The 23,128-nt window shown below is 47.9% G+C and overlaps 1 protein-coding gene across 1 annotated transcript in view; it reads left to right on the forward strand.

Annotated features, from left to right (window-relative positions):
- HIVEP3 (HIVEP zinc finger 3) overlaps window positions 1–23,128 on the forward strand; it is a gene marked incomplete at its 3' end in the record, with an annotated part of 46,694 nt that overhangs the window by 12,418 nt on the left and 11,148 nt on the right. The window contains exon 3 of the mRNA XM_083879636.1: window positions 16,716–16,891. Coding sequence (XP_083735762.1) covers window positions 16,716–16,891 — 176 coding nt within the window. The remainder of the gene's footprint in view (window positions 1–16,715; window positions 16,892–23,128) is intronic.

A 23,128-nucleotide genomic window follows, 5' to 3' on the forward strand; every position in this document is an offset into this window, starting at 1 on the left:
AGCAGAGTGAGAGGTTTGGTGGGTTCAGTGAATCTCTGTCACCCTCCTGTAGCATTTGGGACCCACTGGAATGGTTTTATTCCCTTCAATCCCATGGGAATCTCAGTTCCCCTGGGCTGGGCTGTCCCTGTGGCTGTTCAGGGGCATCCTTTGTGTTCCTTCCTGGCCCCTGATTAAATCAGCTCATTAAGAGGACTGAAAATACACACAGGGGCAGCTCAGGGGGGCTCAGGGGAGCCCCCATCAGCAGCTGAACCCCCTCCTCGGGCTGTGCCCACACAGGGGTGGCTTTGTCCCCAAGCCAGTGACACTGGGGCACAGCCAGGTGACACTGGGGCACAGCCAGGTGACACTGTGCTGCTCTCAGGGACACTCAGGGAACATTCTCTGCCATTCCCAGGATGGAATCTGAGAACAAAGGGCTGGGGACACTCACCCCACGTCCTTCTGACACAAAGCAAAGCGTGTCTTCTCCGAGGTGCTCGGTGCCATCCATCCTGAACCTGTGCTAGGTTCAATTTTTAATTAAATTGAATCGATTTTAATTTCGTGCCGGGTTCCTGCAGCTCTGGCCGTGTCCCTCTGGGTGTGACACAAAGCCAGGCACTGCTGGGACACGTTAGAGTAATGAATTCCATGTCTGGATTCTGTGTCTGGATTTCCTGGCACTGCTCAGGGCAGGTTGTGTTCCTGAGCTGCTCCCTGTGCTCATTCTCACAAAGTGTCAGCCAGGACCTTTTCCTGCTGCTCTTCCCCTTTCCCTTCTGCTCGTTCCCAGGTTTAATCCAGGATCTTTTCCTGCTGTTCTTCCCCAGGTGTTAATCCAGGATTTTTTCCTGCTGCTCCTTCCCCTTTTCCTGCTGCTCTTCCCCAGGTGTTAATCCAGGACCTTTTCCTGCAGATGAACCCCCAAGGTGCCTGGTACCATCTGCCTTCTCCCAAATGTATCAGACTCCTATTCCTGGCCATCTCTCAGAAATCTTTTACACAAAGTGCAGCCATTTCCGAGACATTATTTCACTCTCTTATTTTCCTTTTTTTTTTTTTTTTTTTTTTTTTTTTTTTTTTTTCCTATAAACATTTCTTCCTTGACTCATTTTCCCCCTTCATTTACTGGTTTCACACCGACTGCTGCTGGCCAGGCCCATCCTTCCAGTTGGATTCAAAGCTTTTGGATCCATCCCATGCTTTGTTGTCTCAACCAAGGAGTAAAATTATAAAGAAATTCACAGAAGGTGCATTTGCTGCAGCTCTTTCAGCTCCTTCTTCTCCTCATTTCTGATTTCTTTGGAGCTCTTGTCTTTCTCTCTGCCATTTCAACACTTTTCCTTCTGCAGATTCTTCTGGCTTCCCCCATCCCATCACTTTCTCCATCTGCCACCCTCCCCAGAGCACTTCCAGAACCATCTCTGGGATTTTTCCTGCTGTTCTCCAGCCTCCCAGCTGGAATTTTATTCTCTGGCTTACCAGAAAAGCCAAATTTCCCAAATTTCCACCATCCCCACTTGTCAGGACGACCCTGCAGAGCTCTGGGGGCAGCTTGGCTTCCCTTCTCTCCCCTGGAGGTGTCAGGGTGTGGATGGTTCTGTTTGTTTTCCCCCTGGGAAGGGGTTTGGGTTCAGCATTTGCAGGTTCCTGGAGCCTGGAGGTTCATTGGGGTCACAATCAGTGGTGTCTGGGTTTGGGGCTCAGTCCTGTCCTCCCCATCCCTGCATGGAGGGTTTGTGGTTGTTGGGAAAGATGGGACAGGAAGGGCTCGCGGATATGATTGTCTGGTAAGAAATAGTGGAGATGTAAAACCTGTGAGGGAAATAGAAATGAATTTCAGCTCTGAGATGTGATCATGGCAGGCAGGAAGACGGGGAAGAGCTGGAGATGGGTGGAAGGACAGAAAACAAAAGGCCCCAAGGGTGCAGCCCCTCTCCACCCTGCCAAGGCATCAGGGAAAAGGTGGATGAGAAAAGTCTCTTTAGAGTTTAGAATACAGGATGATGTGGTGATAGAGCAGTTCTCATGGGCTGCAGGCAAAGGCTGTAGGGTTTGTATCTGGCGCCGGTTGGTCACTGTAAATTAGAATATTCAACACAAAAGGAGATGGAATGGATTGGAACAAGGTCCTCACTCTCTCTTACCTCTCTTACCTCTCTTGCCCCTCTTACCTTTTTTTACCTCCCTCACCTCACCCCCTCTCTCTCCCTCTCTCTTTGGGGTTCCCTCCAGCCCAGGCTGGTGGCTGAAGGCAAAGCCCTTTTTACCCACGGCCCTGCAATAAACCCCCGTGTGTCTAGAATATCTCAGCTCTGCAGAGTTCCTTCTCCCTGCCCTCCACAGATGCTCCTACATGTGGTGCCAGCTCAGGGTGTAGCCCTGAGGCTGCCAGGAGCCCCTGGCTGTGGGTGTTTGCAGCTCCTGGTGAGTTCCCAGCCCTTCCAGCCCCGGGTTTCTGACAGGAGGAAACTCTGCAGACCCTTTGCAGAGTCTCTGGCTCTCTGGGAGCCTCAGGAAGGATGAACATGGTCCCACCTTGCCCTCCTCAAACTGAACTGGGGGTGCCATCCACAGAATTCTCTGCGGAAAGAACAAATTCCTCTTAGACATCCAGCCTTGGGGTCACTCCATGTGTAATTTCAGCTTTTTGTTTGAAATCCTGGAATTCTATCAGTCTGGATCAATCCCCATTCCCAGTCTGGATCAATCCCCATTCCCAGGCTGGATCAATCCCCGTTCCTAGACTGGATCAATCCCCACTCCCAGCAGCCCTTGGCTGGGAGGTTGGAGTCATTTAACACCCCAAGGACGGGCTGGGGGCTGCAGGGGCTCCTTGGGGGAACCATTAAACAACCAGGTCAATGTCTGAGCTGCTCATGGAGCCAATCAAACCATCCACGGGGCTGCTCCTGGGGGATGCTCTGGGGCTCTGGGGCAGAGGGAAGATGATCTCTGAAGGTCAGGAGTGCTCTGGCTCCTTGGTGTCACCTCCAGCACCCCCCTGGGGTGGCCATTCTGCAATCTGACATCATGAAACCAGAGATTTTTACCGACCCGCCGGGACAGCGGGGTCTGGGCTGCTCTGGGGGGCTGCTCCCTGTTTGCTGCCCCTGCCCAGGGTGGAATCTGAGAGCAGAGGGGTGGGGGATGTTCAATCCATGTTCTTCTGCCTCCCAGCCCAGCCCTCTGTGCTGTTATGGGGACGATCAGATGGTAAATTTAATGATTATTTAGTTATTTTATTATTTATTTACTTATTTATTTATATATCTATTTCACTTATTTATTTATTTATTTATTTATTTATTTTATTATCTTATCTTATCTTATCTTATCTTATCTTATCTTATCTTATCTTATCTTATTTATTTTATTTAATTTATCTTATTGTTTGTTTATTTATTTATTTATTTCATTATTTATTTATTATCCCTGAGCCTGAACAGCAAAATATTTTCTCCCGGCCGAAGGAAAATAATGGAGAAGGTGTCCCTGCTGTGTGCAGAGCTGAGTGACACTGACTGTGAGCTCAGAACCTGAAAATATGAAATATAAAACTCCAGGCTGCAGCTTTTCTGGTCTGTTGTCACTCTTCCCCCCTGGGGGAAGTGCAGCTCCCTGGGGCACTCACCTGGAGGAAATCCCCTGGCACAGCCCAGGGAAAGGCTCAGTGTGAACCCAGCAGAGCTCCCCATGGCCCCGACCCCTGCGAGGGGATTTCCTCAGCTCTGGGATGAGTTCTGAGAATTCTCCCTGTTTGTTTTGGAAGGAGTCACGCAAGGCAGGGGTTGAGCACACGCAGAGCCAGGGAAGGAGGAATCTGAGGCAATTCCAGCTGCCCAAGGGTGATGCTCCTTTATTTAATATAAAATATGGAATCAGGGATTGTCCAGGGTAGGGAGGGACCACCAGGATCGTGGAGTTCAAGTCCTGGTCCTGTACAAAGGACCCAAATTCACTTGCAAACTGGCAGTGAACTCAGCCAGAGCCCCAGGGCAGGGCCTGAAATGAGAGCAGAGCTATGTGGAGCAGGGCTGGGCTCCAGCAGGAATCCCAGAATGGTTTGTGTGGAAGGGAACTCAAATCCCATCCCCATCCCATGGCAGGGACACCTCCCACTGTCCCAGGCTGCTCCCCTTATCCTCTGCAATGATTTTTGATCCTGGTTTTCATCCTCCATTCAGGAAATCTGAATCCCAGAAGGGTTTGGGTGGGTTTGGGATCTTCAATCCCAGCTCATCCCACCTCAGGGACACCTCCCAGTGTCCCCAATGTCCAGCCTGGCCTTGGGCACTGCCAGGGATCCAGGGGCAGCCACAGCTGCTCTGGCAATTCCAGCCCAGCCCCTCCCAGAGAGCAATTCCTGCCCAATCTCCCATTGAAATCCATTCTCCATCAGTTTAAAGCCCATTCCCTGTGTCCTGTCCCTCCATCCCTTGTCCCCAGTCCCTCTGCAGCTCTCCTGGAGCCCCTTTAGGCCCTGCCAGGGGCTCTCAGCTCTCCCTGGAGCTTCTCCTCTCCCCCAGCTCTCCCAGCTTTGCTATTATTCTCCATTCCTACATCCTAAGCAAACAATTCCTGTAATTTACATTTTTGAGTGAAGGGGGTTTTCCTGACTCTGTTTGTTTTTCGTGGCTGGGAGGAATCCGTGCTCAAGACTTTTCCACTGGTGCCAGCCTGACCGCTGAGCATCCCCTGGAGCATCTCCTGGGGCTTTGGCTGCTGGATTTCCCCTCTGGCTGAGCAGTGCAGAGCCCCCCTGGGAATCCCAGAATCCCGGGATCACGGAGTGGTTTGGCTTGGAGATCCCTAAATTATCCTAAATCCCTTCTCATTCCAAACCCCCCTCACCACAGGCAGGGCTGCCCCCCCATGAAATCCCATCCTGGGAGTTCCAGCTCTCCCTGGAACAGCAATTTAAAGCCTCACAAGCATCAGCCTGTGCACTGGAGCTCATGCTGCCTCTGTAAAGGATATTTTAGTTAAAAAGTGGGGTTTATGTGTGGGATTTTTGGTTGGTTTTTTAGCCAGGATTTCACCAGCAGTGCACAGGGAGGGAGTTGTGTCCCTCTGAGCCCCCCCAGGATCAGCCCTGGTGCTCCAAAAACCTTTAACCCCTTCGTGGTGGGATGGTGGGAAGAAGGATGAGCCAACCCTGGATTGGGCAGAGCTCATCTGCTGGAAAAACAGGAGCCAGGCTCCATTTCCCTCCCAAAATTTGTTTTTCTGGTGGGTTTTTCATGGACTTTGGGTGTAGCCTGAAGGGTTGTGAAGCTCCCACTGGGCAGGATCTGTCCTGGGTGCCAAGGGAAGGTCCTGGAGCTGGGCCAGGGCAGGCTGAGGCTGCAGAGCAGGGAAAGGCTCTTCCCCCAGAGGGTTCAGGCACTGCCCAGGCTCCCCAGGAAATGGGCCCGGCCCTGAGGCTGCCACAGCTCCAGGAGCCTTTGGGATTGAGCTCCAGGGATGCCCAGGGGGGATTGTTGGGGGCTCTGGGCAGGGCCTGGGGCTGGGCTGGATCATCCTGGTGGGTCCCTCAGCTCAGGCTGTTCTGTGGCTCCAAGACCCTCAGCTCAGATCCCGAGGGAAGGCTCAGCTACAAGAGATCAAAGCAGCACTGACAGAACCAGAGGAGAAAACCTCAGGCTGAGCCAAGGGAAATACAGGCTGGATATCAGGAAGAAGTTTTTCATGGAAAGAGTGATTGAATCCTGGAATGGTCTGCCCAGGGTGGAATCACCATCCCTGGGTGTGTTTATAAAAGACTGGATGTGGCACTGGGGGCCAGGGTTTAGTTGAGGTTGGACTCGATGATCTTGGAGGTCTTTCCCAACCTGCACATTCTGTGATTCTGTGATTTGATCAGACAGACAATTTTGGCAGGGATGGAGAGAGGCAGAAATTGGTCAGAAGGCACGAGCTGTGATTTTCCAGCAGGAGAGGGACAGGCTGGGAGCTCTGAGCTCTCCCAGCAGGGAGAGGGGAGTGGAACGGAGAGGAAAATGCCTCGAGCTGCTGCCAGCAGAGGAGGGAAGAGAGGCTGAAGGTCAGAGCTGATCTGGGAAATGCTGGGAAGTGCCAAACTCCCAGGAAAGGCTGGATGCAGGCACCAGCCTCAGACACTCCTGCTGTTTGCATTCCCCAGGCGCTCCCTGCCCTCACTTCCCTGGAAATAAATATTTCCCTGCAGGTTTAGACGCTTCCCTTGGTCAGGGGATGGAAAATTGAAATGCAGAAGGATTTGTGTGAAATCCTGCAGCAAATCCAGGATCACCTGGGCTGTCCTTCCTCCTCATCTCGGATTCCCAGGCATGACACAAAGCCTGAGTGGGAGCCACGGGGTGACAGGGGCCAAATGTCTGCAAATAATGAGCTGTGCCTGTGAGCAGAGCATTCATGGGCTGCTGGCACAGCTCCAGCCTCGGGGCTTTGCACTTCATATCCACGCACTGACATAATCCCTGCCGTTAATTCTGTGGAAAATCAGAGCTGGAAAACGTGGGTTTTTAATTTTTTTTTTAATTTTTTTTTTTTTTTTTTTTTTAAATCAGATTGACTCAGGATTAGGCAGTTCTTAACATCTGCATATAGGCTCTGCTGTGCAGGGATGGGATTTATGGGAGACTTTTTAATGGAGTCCAAGCCCTGTGCAATCAATTAGGGACCTGATGCTCAAACAGACAGACTGCAGTGGTTTGAAAGCAAAAGCAGTGAGAGGCTCCAACTCTGAAATACTATTTAATAGAAAAAAAAAAGTAAAATAAAATAAATGCAATAATACAAAAAGACTGCTGATAGAGTCAGAATACAACCTGACACTCTGTTGGTTCAGGGATTTGGGAACAGCCCAAAGTCAGCCCTCCTGGAGGGGCAGGTGTGTCCTGTGGGGGCAGAGATGGTCCTGTAGGGAAAAGGGCCCAGAGATGGGTCTGGTCTCCCTTTGGGAGTCCCGTGGGAACACTGGATGTCTGGGGACACTCGTGGCTCCTTTTTATCTGGGTGGGGATGGTTTGGCTCCTCCCCCTGGGTGGAGCATCTACCAATGGGGTGATGTCATGTGTGACGTCACTTGTGAGCCTTGATGGCCCATGAACAGGAGATAAGGGACACTGGGGTGATGTCATGTGTGATGTCATTGGTGAGGTTTAATTGGCCATTAACAGGAGATAAGGGACACTGGGATGATGTCATGTGTGATGTCATTAATGAGCCCTGATGGCCCATGAACAGGAGATAAGAAAAACTGGGATGATGAACTGTGTGATGTCACTAATGAGCCTTGATGGCCCATGAACAGGAGATAAGGGACACTGGGATGATGTAATGTGTGATGTCACTGGTGAAGTTTAATTGCCCATAAACAGGAGATAAGGGACACTGGGATGATGTCGTGTGTGACGTCACTGGTGAGCCTTCATGGCCCATTGACAGGAGATAAGGGACACTGAGATGATGTCATGTGTGATGTCATTAATGAGCCCTGATGGCCCATGAACAGGAGATAAGGAAAACTGGGGTGATGTCACGTGTGATGTCACTGGTGAGCCTTGATAGCCCATGAACAGGAGATAAGGGACGCTGGGATGATGAAATGTGTGATGTCATTAATGAACCTTGATGGCCAATTAACAAGAGATAAGGGACACTGGGGTGATGTCATGTGTGACATCACTGCTGTTCCTAACTTGGTATATTTGATATAAGGGAACAATCAGACAGATATAGCCATACATTTTATAATTATAAATATTTTAAAAATATTATAATTAATATTATAATTTATTTTAAATATAATACTATAATTAATATTATAATTATTTAGCCATAAATTCTATAATTTTTTTCTGTTTTTTGGGGTGCTCTTGCTCCTGGTAGATCCCAAATCACCCTGGTTTGTGTGGCTGCTCTGGGAGCAGCCTGGTGTATTTGATATAAGCGAATAATCAGATGGATATAACCAAATTTTATACATTTTTTGGTTATAAAACCAAATTTTATACGTTTTTTGGGGTGCTCTGGCTCCTGGTAGACCCCAAATCCCCCTGGTCTGTGTGGCTGCCCCTGTGGGATCAGCACAGTAGCGGCGCATTCAGCGCACAAATTCTTCCCCCATATGTTTCAGATCAAACCGGCGCTTTTCCAACCTCTGCGGGTGTCTTGACGTTCTTATTTAAACAAACCATTTGATGGCAGAATTATGGTGGTTTAAAGGCTGCGAGGGCCTGAGCACTCTCAGGGTTCTCATCAGTGGTTCAATCTCTTCACAAAAACCCCAAGAGCTGTTCCAAGTGTGGGGTTATCACCCTGGGCTGTGCCAGCACCTGGGGCTGATAAAATAGGAAATTTTCTTGAATAAGAGACCCTAAAGGACTCTGTGTTTGGCAGAAGAGCTGGAGGCTGATAGGGATTTGGGGTTGGTCACTGGGGTGCCCCAAGTGGGGCTGAAGTGGGAAAATGCAGCAGGTAAAGGAGCCTTGGGGAGTTCAGGCTGATGAGATTTTCCCCAGGAATTCAACAAAACCAAGCCTGGTGTGTTTTGCTGTGCACAGTGTACAGGGGATGATTTCCCCCCCCCCCCCCGTGGCTCTGTTGTTGGATTGTGGATATTTTCCTTTTTTTCTCTCAATATTGAGAATTATAGTGAGGTGTGTGTGAGAGCAGAGTCACAAATAAATAATTACTGAGCCAGGCTGGGAGATTCAGAGCTGCCCTGTGCCAGGCTGGCTGCAAAGTGTTCCTGATTGCAATAATTTATTATGAATTCAGCTCCTCACCTGTTGGACCTTGGGCTAAATTTGTTGAGCTGGAGTTTCCCCAGCAGAGAATTCCGGATGTGTGGGAGAATAAAGTAGAGATTTATTAAAGACCTCCAGGATCCACCTTGGGCAGGACAAGAGCCTGGCCAGGGCTACACCCAAGGTGGACCCAAAATGGTCACAAAATGGTCACAAAATGGACACAAAATGGACCCAAAATGGGCACAAAATGGACCCAAAATGGGCACAAAATGGGCACAAAATGGACCCAAAATGGTCACAAAATGGACACAAAATGGTCACAAAATGGACCCAAAATGGACCCAAAATGGACCCAAAATGGTCACAAAATGGGCACAAAATGGACCCAAAATGGGCACAAAATGGACCCAAAATGGTCACAAAATATCTGACAGGTTACAAGCTCTCACATTTTTATAAGTTCTGGTCCATTTGCACATTGGGGTTGAATTGTCCAGTCCCAGCTCCAGGCTGGGAGGTCCCATCCTTCTTGTCCCTCCCTCCAGCCCAGCCTTGTTTGTGCTTTTGGGCCTGAGAGTTGTCCTTGGTGTGCAGCAGGAAAAGGGTTTGTTTTGTGTCCCTGCTGTGTGCAGAGCTGAGTGACACTGACTGTGAGCTCAGAACCTGAAAATATGAAATATAAAACTCCAGGCATCACTGATGGCTTCTAAATCCCTCCAGGGTTGGGAACTCCAATCCTGCCCTGGGGAACCTGCTCCAACCCTTTCCATGAAGAATTTATTCCTGATATCCAAACTGACCCTCCCCTGGCACAACCTGGGGCTGTTTCCTCTCCTCCTGTCAACTCTGGGTTTTCTCTGCAAGCTGAACTTGCAAGAAATTCCCAGTGATACCCCCTCAGTGCCATCGGCAGCCTCTAAGGGGATTTTAATATTTATTTTTCATTCTGTTTGCTCACTCTCCTCCTCCTCCAAACAGACCCTGGGTTTTCCTGCTGCACAAACATTCTGCTCTCTGGGAGGTTTCCATGGGAAACTTTCCAAGCGGGAATTGTTTCAGCCCCACAGGGGAGGTGGCCAGACAGGGGGCATTTTCCATTATTATTATTATTATTATTATTATTATTATTATCATCACCACTGTTATTATTATTAGTAGTAAATTTTAATTTCTATTTTATTTTTTTAAGTTATTTTTTATTATTTTTATTTCTAATTTTTTAAGGTTTTTAAATTTCCTTTTTTCATTTTCATGTTCATTTTTAACATGCATAGTTATACATCCATAGTAGTTATAGTAAATTTAGTAGTAGTAGTAGTAAATTTTAATTTCTATTTTATTATTATTTTTAATTATTTTTATTTCTAATTTTTTACGGTTTTTAAATTTCCTTTTCCTTTTTATTTTCATTTTCATGTTCATTTCTAACATACATAGTTATACATACATAGTAATTACAGTAAATTTAGTAGTAGTAAATTTTAATTTTTATTTTTATTTTTTTTTAAAATTTCTATTTTTAAATTATTTTTTAAAGTTTTTTTTTAATTTCCTTTTCCTTTTTATTTTTTCATGTTCATTTTTCACCTGCATAGTTATACATACATAGTAGTTATAGTAAATTTAGTAGTAAATTTTAATTTCTATTTTTTAAATTATTTTTTATTATTTTTATATAATAAACATATCCCAGCTCACCTGGAATCTCCCACCTGTCTGGAACTGATGGGAAATTTATTATTTATTATTTTACAGGACAAAACTTTCTCTCCTCCATCTCCTGCATCACTCCATAGGGACCGATGGTATCTCAGCCCTCATTTCCTGGCTGAGCTCTGACAGGTGGCAGGAAATGAGAAATAATTCAATCACTTCCTACAAATTGCTTTGTCTTGGGTCCAGCCTGGGCCTGGGCTGTGTCTGAGCCTCGGAGAATTTTCTGTCTCCAGCAGAGCAAAGTGCAGGATTTTTTGTTAATAAAATAATTCCATCCCCCAGGTGCTGGGAGCAGGAGGAGTTTTGATTATTACTAAATTTATTATAACTAGTATGGGATGCTGGAGAAGTTTATGGTGCTTGAGCCTGGGTGTGCAGCAGAATTCCTCAGTGGGGTCCCTGGGGGCTGGGGATGAGCACACAGGTGTGTCCTCAAGGCCAGACAGTCACTCTGAGATGTCCCTGTGCTCCAGCAGGGCAAACAGAGGGATTCCTCTGCAAAACCCACACCAGACAATGTCAGTCTCCTGCAGTTTCCCTGGAGATCAGCAGGTTCTGCCTGTGAGGATCCCTTATCCCACCCAGGGAAAAGGAGATTTCCGTGCCAGCTCCTCCCAGATCCGTACCTGGAGTTATTGTCATCTTGTTTGTCTCAGCGCAATGTCCCTGTCTGGAAAAACTGGGATGCTTGAGTGGTTTATGGTGTTTGAGCCTGGGTGTGCAGCAGAATTCCTCAGCCTTTGCTGTGGGGTCCCTGGGGGCTGGGGATGGGCACACAGGTGTATCCTCAAAGCCAGACAGTCACACTGAGACATCCCTGTGCTCATGCCAAGGGTGAACAGAGGGATTCCTCTGCAAAACCCGCACCAGACAATGTCATTTCCAGTTTCCTACAAGCACCATAAACCTCTCCAGCATCTCAATTTTCCCAGACAGAGACATTGCGCTGAGACAAACAAGATGACAATAACTCCAGGTACGGATCTGGGAGGAGCTGGCACGGAAATCTCCTTTTCCCTGGCTGGGATAAGGGATCCTCACAGGCAGAACCTGCTGATCTCCAGGGAAACTGCGGGAGACTGACATTGTCTGGTGTGGGTTTTGCAGAGGAATCCCTCTGTTCACCCTTGGCACAAGCACAGGGACATCTCAGAGTGACTGTCTGGCCTTGAGGACACACCTGTGTGTGCCCATCCTCACCCCCAGGGACCCCACTGAGGAATTCTGCTGCACACCCAGGCCCAGAGTGGTCCTCTGATCCCAGGGAGCCGTGAGGAAGGCAATTAATGAGCAGTAATTAGCGGCACCGTGGTAGTTACACATTTATCCCCGATCTGGCAGATTTTACAGGAGGCACAAAGCAGAAATGAGATCAGTTCATTCCCAGGAAGTTCCCAGGGGTTTGGCCAAGCCAGAGGAGTGGGGAGCCTGGTGACAGATGAAATGTGCCGTCAATAAACCCAAAATCTGACACCAAAGGCAACGACCACAGAGCTTGACTCGGTTCATTGACAGGGAAACAAACCCAGCAGCTCAGCACGGGGATCAGATTTCCCATTCCTGTGCCTCTGCACCCCAAATCCAAAAAGCAAACAAGGGATTTTGTCAAATGTCAAAACCAGCCGAGGAAATAATTCCTGAAAGCCTCCAGGGGTGTTTTTTGATACAGCACTGAGCTTCAAATCAGGAAAATTCACAGAATCAGGGGTTTTCTAACTTAATGATTAAAATGTGCCCAGGCTGTGACCAGGGCAAGGTAAAATACTGATGGAATTATAAAAAAAAAATTTAAAAATAATAAAAAAGGAAGCAGGAGGGAAGGGGTGATTCAGCCCAGCAATGAGTCCCCCAGAAACCTGCTCTGCCTCCCTGCCTGCCAACCACCAAACTTCCTTCCCCAGTTGCCTGTCCAAGGTTTGATCCTGTGGTTTCCAGCCACATGGAGATTTTGGATGTGGCTCACAGCAGCGAGGGAAAAAAAATAAAATAAAAATAAAAAAAAGAAAGTGTTTGTGGCTGAAAAGAATGGCCAGGAATTTTGAGAACTAAACCTCCTGCAGGGTGCAGAGGAATAAATGGTTCAGGGGTTTGGGTTTCAGCTGAAGGGAAGGAGCTGAGACAAAGCTTTCTGCAGGTTTGTGTTTTCCCATTGTTGGGTTTCCTGTGATTTTGGGGCCATCGGGTCTCTGGTGCTGACAGGGGGTGACACCAGGCTGTGCCAGTCCCTCCTGCTCTCTGAAGGGTTTGTGGCCCAAAACCCATCAACTAGCTGAGTTTTGATTTCTGTGTGTCTGTTTGGAAGGGCTGCCCCCTAAATCAGTGTCTGGGCTTCTAATGATCATTAATAATCAGACAGTAAGTGAAAGAACGAGAGGACAAAACTTCAGGCTGCACTAAGGGAAATACGGGTTGGGTATCAGGAAGAAGTTTTTCATGGAAAAAACGTGATTAAATACTGGAATGGTCTGCCCAGGGAGGTGGTGGAGTCACCATTTAAGGAAAGACTGGATGTGGCACTGGAGGCCAGGGTTTATTTGAGGTGTTGGGGCTGGGCTGGACTCGATGATCTTGGAGGTCTCTCCCAACCCACACATTCTGTGATTCTGTGAATTCTATAATTAACCCCCCCTGCTCCCAATGATTCCAGCACTGGGGGGAGTGTGGCCCTGCAGGGGCTGGGAGTTGCTCCCCATGGGATTATAAATTCCACAGGGCTCTGCAAGAGCAGCCCAGATGTGCTTTTTTTGTGGCCATCTGACCCTGTTTTACACCACAACAACACAGACTCTGAGATTCAGGAGGCTGAAAATGACTCCTTTATTTCTGGGCTGTGTCTCCCTTTTATCCCATTTCACACAGACCAATCGGATTGGTGACACAAAGACAAACCTCTTCACTCCCATTGGTCAGAGCAGAGGGACAGCAAGGAGAAGTTTTCTCACCCTCCTGGTTTGGAATGGGAAGGCACCAAACCCTCACTGATGGCATTGGATGCCTTTGCATCTCCTATTAAGAGCCTTTAAACACCCTGATTTTTTTTTTCCAGGGTGGATATTTTGGACATTTCTAAAAACCAGATTTAATTCTTCTTGGGTAGAAAAAAAAATGACTTGCAAGAAATGCCCGTGCTTCAAAAAAATTGGTCTCTTTAAGATCTGAGAGGAGCAATTTGGTGTTACCTTAAATTTCTTGTGCTGGGAGCACAGGAAATTGCAGATTTTCATTTGCTGAGCAGCAGGAGGCTGAAAGATTTTTGTCTTAGTCTTACAAGGGTGTTTTTTTTTTTCAACCCCCTCCACCCTGCAGAAAAATAAAATATATGATGGGAAGGAAGGATGACCAATGTCATTCTCTTGGGGAAAACTAAATGGTGATGCTGTGCCAGAGATAAAAGAGCCTGGAGTCTGCAGGGTTTGCCTGTAGTGGTAGCATGATTTATTTATTTTAAAAAATAAAGAGAGAGAGAAAAGGATGTTTTCTACTCTTTGTGTCCATTCTGGGTGTGCAGGGGTCACAGGGGGGTGGTGGCAGTGACTTCTCAGGTGGCTCTGGGGTTGTGTCCCAGGAGGTTTGGCTGGGATGGGTTTCCCAGCACTCTGCAGGCACTGACTGGGCGTGGTGTGAATGGCAGGGAGTGAGGGGCAGCTGGGCTGGGCTGGGATAAACCCTGTCCTGATCAGCCTGGGACAAATCCTGTCCAGCCTGAGACAAACCCTGTCCAGTCTGGGCTGGAATAAACCTTATCCAGCCTGGGACAAACCCTGTCCAGCCCAGTTTGATCTGAGATAAACCCTGTCCAGCCCAGCCTGGAACAAATCATGTCCAACCTGGCCTGGGACAAACCTTATCCTGCCTGGGACAAACCCTGTCCAAGGATAAACCCTGTCCAGGCTGGGACAAACCCTGGCCAACCCAGCTTGGTCTGAGATAAACCCTGTCCAGCTCAGCCTGGGACAAATCTTGTCCAGCCTGGCCTGGGACGAACCCTGTCCAGTCTGGGCTGGGATAAAATTTATTCAGCCTGGGACAAACACTGTCCTGGGACAAACTCTGTCCAGGGACAAACCCTGTCCAGGCTGGGATGAACTCTGTCCAACCCAACTTGATCTGAGATAAACCCTTTCCAGCCCAGCCTGGGTGCCTCAGTTTGTGTTTGAGGATGGGCACATCAGCACAGTGACTTAGCTCAGCTTTGGGCTCTGGGCAGCAGCTGCAGGGCAGGAGAACATCCCAGCACTGCAGAACATCCTGTTACAGGGAGAACATCCCAGCACAGATAGAACATTCCAGCACAGATAGAACATTCCAGCACAGAGAGAACATCCCAGCACAGATAGAACATCCCAGCACAGATAGAACATTCCAGCACAGAGAGAACATCCCAGCACAGAGAGAACATCCCAGCACAGAGAGATCATCCCAGCACAGGGGGAACATCCCAGCACAGAGAGAACATCCCAGCACAGAGAGAACATCCCAGCACAGGGGGAACATCCCAGCACAGAGAGAACATCCCAGCACAGAGAGAACATCCCAGCACAGAGAAAACATCTCAGCACAGGGGAATATCCCAGCACAGAGAGAACATCCCAGCACAGATAGAACATCCCAGCACAGAGAGAACATCCCAGCACAGATAGAACATCCCAGCACAGGAGAACATCCCAGCACAGGGAGAACATCCCAGCACAGGAGAACATCCCAGCACAGATAGAACATCCCAGCACAGAGAGAACATCCCAGCACAGATAGAACATCCCAGCACAGAGAGAACATCCCAGCACAGGGGAATATCCCAGCACAGAGAGAACATCCCAGCACAGATAGAACATCCCAGCACAGGGAGAACATCCCAGCACAGATAGAACATCCCAGCACAGAGAAAACATCTCAGCACAGGAGAACATCCCAGCACAGGAGAACATCCCAGCACAGGGGGAACATCCCAGCACAGGGAGAACATCCCAGCACAGATAGAACATCCCAGCACAGGGGGAACATCCCAGTACAGAGAGAACATCCCAGCACAGGGGGAACATCCCAGCACAGGGGGAACATCCCAGCACAGGGGGAACATCCCAGCACAGGAGAACATCCCAGCACAGAGAGAACATCCCAGCACAGATAGAACATCCCAGCACAGAGAGAACATCCCAGCACAGAGAGAACATCCCAGCACAGAGAGAACATCCCAGCACACGGAGAACATCCCAGCACAGAGAAAACATCTCAGCACAAGGGAATATCCCAGCACAGATAGAACATCCCAGCACAGAGAGAACATCCCAGCACACGGAGAACATCCCAGCACAGAGAAAACATCTCAGCACAAGGGAATATCCCAGCACAGATAGAACATCCCAGCACAGATAGAACATCCCAGCACAGGAGAACATCCCAGCACAGGGAGAACATCCCAGTACAGGGAGAACATCCCAGTACAGAGAGAACATCCCAGCACAGATAGAACATCCCAGCACAGAGAGAACATCCCAGCACAGATAGAACATCCCAGCACAGGGAGAACATCCCAGCACAGATAGAACATCCCAGCACAGAAAGAACATCCCAGCACAGGGGGAACATCCCATCACAGGAGAACATCCCAGCACAGGGAGAACATCCCAGTACAGAGAGAACATCCCAGCACAGGGAGAGCATCCCAGCACAGGGAGAACATCCCAGTACAGAGAGAACATCCCAGCACAGATAGAACATCCCAGCACAGAGAGAACATCCCAGCACAGGGGAATATCCCAGCACAGGGAGAACATCCCAGCACAGGGAGAGCATCCCAGCACAGGGGGAACATCCCAGCACAGGGAGAACATCCCAGCACAGGGGGAACATCCCAGCACAGGGAGAACATCCCAGCACAGGGAGAACATCCCAGCACAGGGGGAACATCCCAGCACAGGGGGAACATCCCAGTACAGAGAGAACATCCCAGCACAGAGAGAACATTCCAGCACAGATAGAACATCCCAGTACAGAACATCCCAAAATGGGACTCAGGCATCTGGAGACACCTGGGCACGAGCTTTGGGTGATAATTCAAATTTATCCCAATCACCCAGAGCTACCAAACAACACCCCAGACCTGTGGTGTCGATAACTAACACTGGTGCTGCAGAACTAACCCAGCAAAGTCGTGACTTCTTCTTCTCCTTCTCCTTCTTCTTCTGTCGAGGTGGGAATCTTCTTTTTTTTTTTTTTTTTTCTTCTTTTTTTTTTTTTTTTATTTTTCCCCTTTATCACGCCACCTGTTGCTCATAGGTACAAATCAAACGAAGAGTATGTGTATGTGCGAGGCCGTGGAAGAGGGAAGTATGTTTGTGAGGAGTGTGGAATTCGCTGCAAGAAACCCAGCATGCTGAAGAAACACATTCGCACGCACACAGACGTCAGGCCGTACGTCTGCAAGTACTGTAACTTTGCTTTTAAAACCAAAGGTAAGCCACAAGCCAGCTCCCAGCTGCCTCCTCCTCCTCTGCCAGCCTGCCTGCTGGGGGGCACTGCCAAAAAAAAGGGTCAGGGAAGGAGTTTCCAGGGGCTGTCAAAGCCCCTCAACGAGTTGGAGGGAGGGGGATGAGGGAGTTTGGAAAGTGGTTGGTGTTTTCAGACCCTGCCATCCCTCCTTGTGCTTCTCTGTGGGACTGGTATTTCTGGCTCTGAGAGGTTTTAGCCTGCTAGCAGCTGCTAGCTTTTTCCCCAAGGAAAAAAAAAATCTCTCAGAGCCAGAAATATCAGGCTCACGCTTCTCCAAGGGAAAAAAAATAAATAAATCCTGAAATGCAGCTTCCCTGGCAGGGCTTCCACATGAAACCACCCCAGAGTGAGGGCTCCAGGCTCCTGGCTGAGCCCCTGGATCCAGGCTCTGGGTGGCTTTTCCTGCTGGAGCTCTCCAGATCTGCCCATCCTCATCCTCTCATGCAGTTGCATGTGGCTTCCACATTTCTCTGTATCACATCAATGGACCTTCTCCCCTCTAAGGGCCTTCATCCAACATCAGGACATCAGTGCCACCAGGTGTCCCCTGCTGTGGCCTCAGGGAGGGTGTGAGGAGCTGCAAAAAAAGGCTTTTTTTTCAAGAGAAACGGGGAGTGGAGCTTTCCAAAGGGGCCAGAAGGTGCCTTCAGCTTCTCGCAGGGCTCTGGCACCGAGGGTTGGACAAATCTCTGGTGGCAGCAGTTTTGGGATAAGGCAGCAAATGTGGGGTTCAGATTCTTGGTTCCAGTTTGGCAGAATATGTGAGTTCAGGGAGCTTTTGGACGATGCTTTAGGGGATTCTGGGGGCTGTCCCACGCAGGAGCTGGGCTGGGTGAGCCCCTCCACACCCGTTGCCTGTAGCTCCATCAGAGGGTGACACAGCCAGGAGGGTCCAGAAGGAGCTGGTGTCACCCACAGTGTCACAGTGGGGTGGGGACAGGGTGCTGCGTGCCCTGTGACACTTGTGGTGGCCCAGAGGGGACACAGGAGCACCGGGGAGGTGACCAGAGTGACCAGAGTGGGTGAATCAGGGTTGGGCAGTGCTTTTCTGGGAAGCTGGTGGGGATTTCTGGGTGACAACGTGCTGGGGCTGGGGGGGACAAAGGGGAAGCGATACCGGGTTGGAGGCCACAATTCTCATACTGCTCATCCAAGCGACGGTTCTTCCTCTCCCTCCCATCCTGGAGCTCTCTCTGATTCATTTCCTTTCTTGTTCTCCTCTTGCTTTGACTTCGTTCCGAGGTTTCCCTTGGAGAGCTGAACCCACTCAGCCTCTCCCATCACTCCCACCCTGCTTCTGTGGGGCTTTTTTTTTTATTTTGTTTCCCCAGGTTGCTGGGATCAAACCATCCTCTCTCCACCACCTTCTCTGGCTGCTTTTATTTTTTATTTTTTATTTATTTATTATTTTTTTCGCTCTTCATCTCTCTGCTCCCTTGAAGGATCTGTCAGCTCTGGCTGCCACAACAGACACTTCCCTTCTTCTGCTTGGCATGGGCAAGGGAGCATGGAAATGCTTCCTTCCACACAAACCCCCCAAAAATATAAATAAATCATCAACATTCTGTTGAGATTTGAATGGCAAAGTGTCGTTTTGCCTGTGTGGATGCATGGAATGGGCAGAAATTCCTATTTATGGATGAATTAGTTGCATGGTGGCGACTTTGGAGTTGCTCTTGGTGTGATGGGCAGAGCCCTGGGGTGTGCTCAGAGTGCAAAAAATGGGAGAAAATGGGAGAAAATGGGAGAAAAACTGTTTGGGGGGGTACAAGGAGCTCTGGAAAAGTGGGGAAAAAATCCCTGTGTGTGTTGATAAAAGCATCACTTGGAGATGGAGAGTTTGTACCAACAGAGAGTTTGAAGTCGCTTAAAAAATCATCAGCAAGAACAGCAGGAAAATCAATTTTTTTTCCTCCTGCCTTTGCCAGGGATTATTTTTTAAGCAATTTCAAACTCTGGTTCCTCAGAGGAGTGGGGGCTTTGCAGAATTGGTGTTTCCCAAATAATTTTGGAGGGTTTGTCTGGGTTCTGGTGGGTTTGGCAGCCCCAAATTGCAGAATGCAGAAGCTGCAGCTCTCCCTCCTGCTGGAGCTGCACTTGCACAAAAAAAAAAAAAAAAGTGTTTTTTTTTTAAAAGAAATCAGCTTTCCAGAGTTAATTTTAGCCTTCAGCATCAGCTCCAGGGGGAGGTCTGGGGTAGATGATCTAATGCTCTAAACTCTCACTAGGCTGGGAGCAGTTAAATGTTTTTTTTTTATATTGTTGTTATTATTTTTAATGAGGATTTTTATCTGGTTAAAATGTACTTCAGTCCCCCCCTTCCCCACCCCTCCCACTCTAGAAAATCCGTGTTCCAAGAACTGGGAAAACTTTTTGCTTTAAAATGCTTTAAATATTTTCCCCTTATTCACCAATTGTTTGATTTTTTGTGCTTTTCTGTCACTGGAAGAAAATCTGTTCTTTTGGCTTGCGGAACTGCAGGGAAAATTTATATATACAATATATATAATATATATAATATATATAATATATATTATATATTATATATAATATATATTATATATAATATATATTATATATTATATATTATATATTATATATTATATATAATATATTATAATATATATTATATATTATACATTATACATTATATATTATATATATTATATATTATATAATATATAATATATATGTTATATTATATTATATATTATATATTATATATATTATATATTATATAATATAAAATATATATTATATTATATTATATATTTTATATTATATGTTATATATTATATATTATACGCTATATACTATATACTATATATTATATAGTATATATTATTATTATTATTATTATTATTATTATTATCATTATTATTTTAAAGCAAATCCATGAGATTAATTTTATTCTTTTGGTTTTTTTACTTTTAATTTTTTTTTATGTGTATGCTCTTTTAGCTGATGGGAACAACAGCCTCAGAAATTTTTTTGCTTTGGGGAGATTTTTGTTTGATTTGGTGTTTCTGGAGCAGATCTGGAGGTGCCTCTTTAACGAGGTGTCTCTCCCTCCTCTGAGGTGGAGCTTTGTGACTGTGGCCTCTAAAAGAGTCTTTAAAAGAGGAATTTCAGCACCTCCTGGATTGTTCTCTGGGCAGGAAGGAAATGGAGAAAAAGCTGTTTTCCCTTTCAGGAAGAAATTTTATTTCCTCCTCCTTGCTTTAACTTCAGGCTCTTTCTGCTCTTTGTGTTGGGAACGGCATCAATGGGAAGGTTTGATTTTTATGGGAAAACTTGGAGCACCAATAAACCCCCAGCAGCAGCACTGGGGAGAGTTTTTGGAGAATCCCAGAGTGGTTTGGGTGGGAAGGAGCTTCAAACTGATCCAGTGTCACCCCAGGGACACCTCCCAGTGTCCCCACTGTCCAGCCTGGCCTTGGGCACTGCCAGGGATCCAGGGGCAGCCACAGCTGCTCTGGCAATTCCAGCCCAGCCCCTCCCAGGGAGCAATTCCTGCCCAATCTCCCATTGAAATCCATTCTCCATCAGTTTAAAGCCCATTCCCTGTGTCCTGTCCCTCCATCCCTTGTCCCCAGTCCCTCTGCAGCTCTCCTGGAGCCCCTTTAGGCCCTGCCAGGGGCTCTCAGCTCTGCCTGGAGCTTCTCCTCTCCCCCAGCTCTCCCAGTCTGGCTCCAGAGAAGATGCTTCTCTCCTTTCCAGTGATTTTTCAAAAAGGAATGTGAGAATTGTGAAGCTCTGGCTGTTTGTCTCTCCTGCACTCGATCATTGGTTGGGTTTTTTTGGGGTTATTTTGTTGCTGAATTGATCAGATTTAACAGCAGGGACAGAAGGGATGGTGCAGCCCCAGGATAATTTTCCCAGGAATCTCAAAGCTTCAGCTCCTCACTTTCTACTTTAACTCCATCACCTTGAAAACACCATAACAGCTCTCCCCCCCCCCAAAAAAAAATTAATAAAAAAATCAATTTTCCTCATGAAATTTAACTGGGAGAAATCACTCCTAGTCCCTATTCAGCTGCTTTAGGTGCTTTTGGAAGGCTCCAGTCGCAGCTTTCCCCAAACAACACGGGCCTTTAAGCTGCTCTAAGTCCCCAGTGAGATTTCCCAGCTCAGGCAGCTGGAGCACATATTTTTATAAATATAACCAGTTTATTTCAAATCTGGGGGGTGGTGTTTTTTTTTTTTTTTTTTTTTTTTTTTTTTTTTTTTTTTTTTTTTTTTGTTTTGTTTTGTTTTGTTTTTGGGTAAACAATCCCCAATAAGGAGCACTTACCTGCTTAGGGTTCAGTGTAATTCCTCTGCTATTTAAATTTAAATTTAAATTTAAATCCAGCCTCCTACCGCTCTCTCCTGCTCCCTCTGAGATTTGTTTTTTTTTTTTTTCCATTGGTTTCCAAGGAAGCAACGCAGTGTGGATTTCTTTTTTTTATTTTTTATTTTTTTTTCCTTTTTTTAACTTGGGAGCCAGAACTCTGCAAGGCAACAAGTAGCTGTGAGTCTTCCCTTGTAGGAGGACTCAGATCCAGCTCTCACTTAGACAAACTGGTGTTGATTTTACTGGAAAATCTGCCCAAGGAATGACTCCAGCCTTTAATCCTGCCAGCGTTAATTAATAAAAAAACCACACAAACTGCAAGAAAGAGCCGTGATCAGATAAATCCCCTCGTCCTCCAGATTTCTCCCAGGATGATCATTGAACTTCTCAGCTGGTGGAAAGGAGCCTCCAGATTTTAATTTCCTTTAAAAATGTGCAGAAGGGGCAGATGAGGATCTCCTTTCTCTGAAATGATGCAGCATCCCTGTTTTGTCCAAATTTCTCCAAATTTGCACCCAGAGGATTTTGGCCAAGGAGGGTGGAGGCAGAGACAGAGAAAAGGGAAAAGGAGTTGGAGGAGAAGGAAACAAAGCTTGGAACGAGTTGGTGCTTTGGGGTTTGGGGTGAGTTTGTTGGTACTGGGGGTGGGAAAGGAGGGCAGGAGACACACCCTGCCCTGCCCAGGGACACAAAACAGGACAAGAGGTGGCACTGGTGGCTCCTGGCACGGCTGAGCCCCAGCAGAGGGGCAGGAGGGCTGGGGGAGCCCTGGACAGGTCCTGTAGCTGAACAGGGACAGGGGCGGGGACAGGGACAGGGACAGGGACAGGTCCTGCAGGGGCACAAGGACAGGTCCTGCAGGTGCACAGGGACAGGGACAGGTCCTGTAGGTGCACAGGGACAGGGACAGGTCCTGCAGCTGCACAGGGAAAGGTCCTGCAGGTGAACAAGGATAAGGGCAGGTCCTGCAGGTGCACAAGGACAGGGACAGGGACAAGTCCTGCAGGTGAACAAGGACAGGGACAGGTCCTGCAAGGGCACAGGGACAGGGACAGGTCCTGCAGGTGCACAGGGACAAGTCCTGCAGGTGAACAAGGACAGGTCCTGCAGGTGCACAGGGACAGGGACAGGGACAGGTCCTGCAGGGGCACAGGGACAGGGACAGGGACAGGTCCTGCAGGGGCACAGGGACAGGGACAGGTCCTGCAGGCTGGTTTTGGGGCTGTGCTCACACCAGAACTGCTGGGGATGTCCCCAATGTCCCCTCCCCACTCAGGGATCCCACAGCAGGCTCTCCCTCGGGCTGATTTGTTCTTTGCTGCCCTTGGAGAGGCTCCAGGCAGGGATTTTTTTCGGGATTTTGCAGGGATTGGGGCATTCCTGGCAGCAGGGCTGGGAGCTGGGAGCTGCCCAGGCAGCACCACACTGACCCAGGCTGTGTTTTTCTCTGCTTTTCACTTCCAAAATGAAATTCCAGCTCCATGAGGCCACAGCTGGGACTGTGGATGGAGGTTTTTAATTCATTTTCAGGCAGGGGTGATTGACAGGGAGCAGAGGTGGCTGTGAGAACAAACTCCTGCCTCAGGGGCCAGGACAAAACTCCTGTTTTGGGGTGGAGAAAAAGGCTCTGATTTGGAGCAGGGCTGGCCTCATCCTCACTCCTGACTGTCCTCACTAAGGCCAGTTAAAATGAGGCTTAAAAAAATAATAAATCTCTCCTTTTTGCAGCTGTTTTGCTGCATAAACATCCCCTGAATCCTCCTCCAGGTCGGGTGCCCCACACACAGAGTCAGCCTTTGTCTCTCCTGGGCTTTCCCTGCTGGAGCTGCTCTATTTTGTTACAAAATGGGCTGAAATAAATAAT

This window comes from Zosterops lateralis, assembly GCF_965231275.1.
Source record: "Zosterops lateralis genome assembly, chromosome: 28".
NCBI classification, from domain to species: domain Eukaryota; kingdom Metazoa; phylum Chordata; class Aves; order Passeriformes; family Zosteropidae; genus Zosterops; species Zosterops lateralis.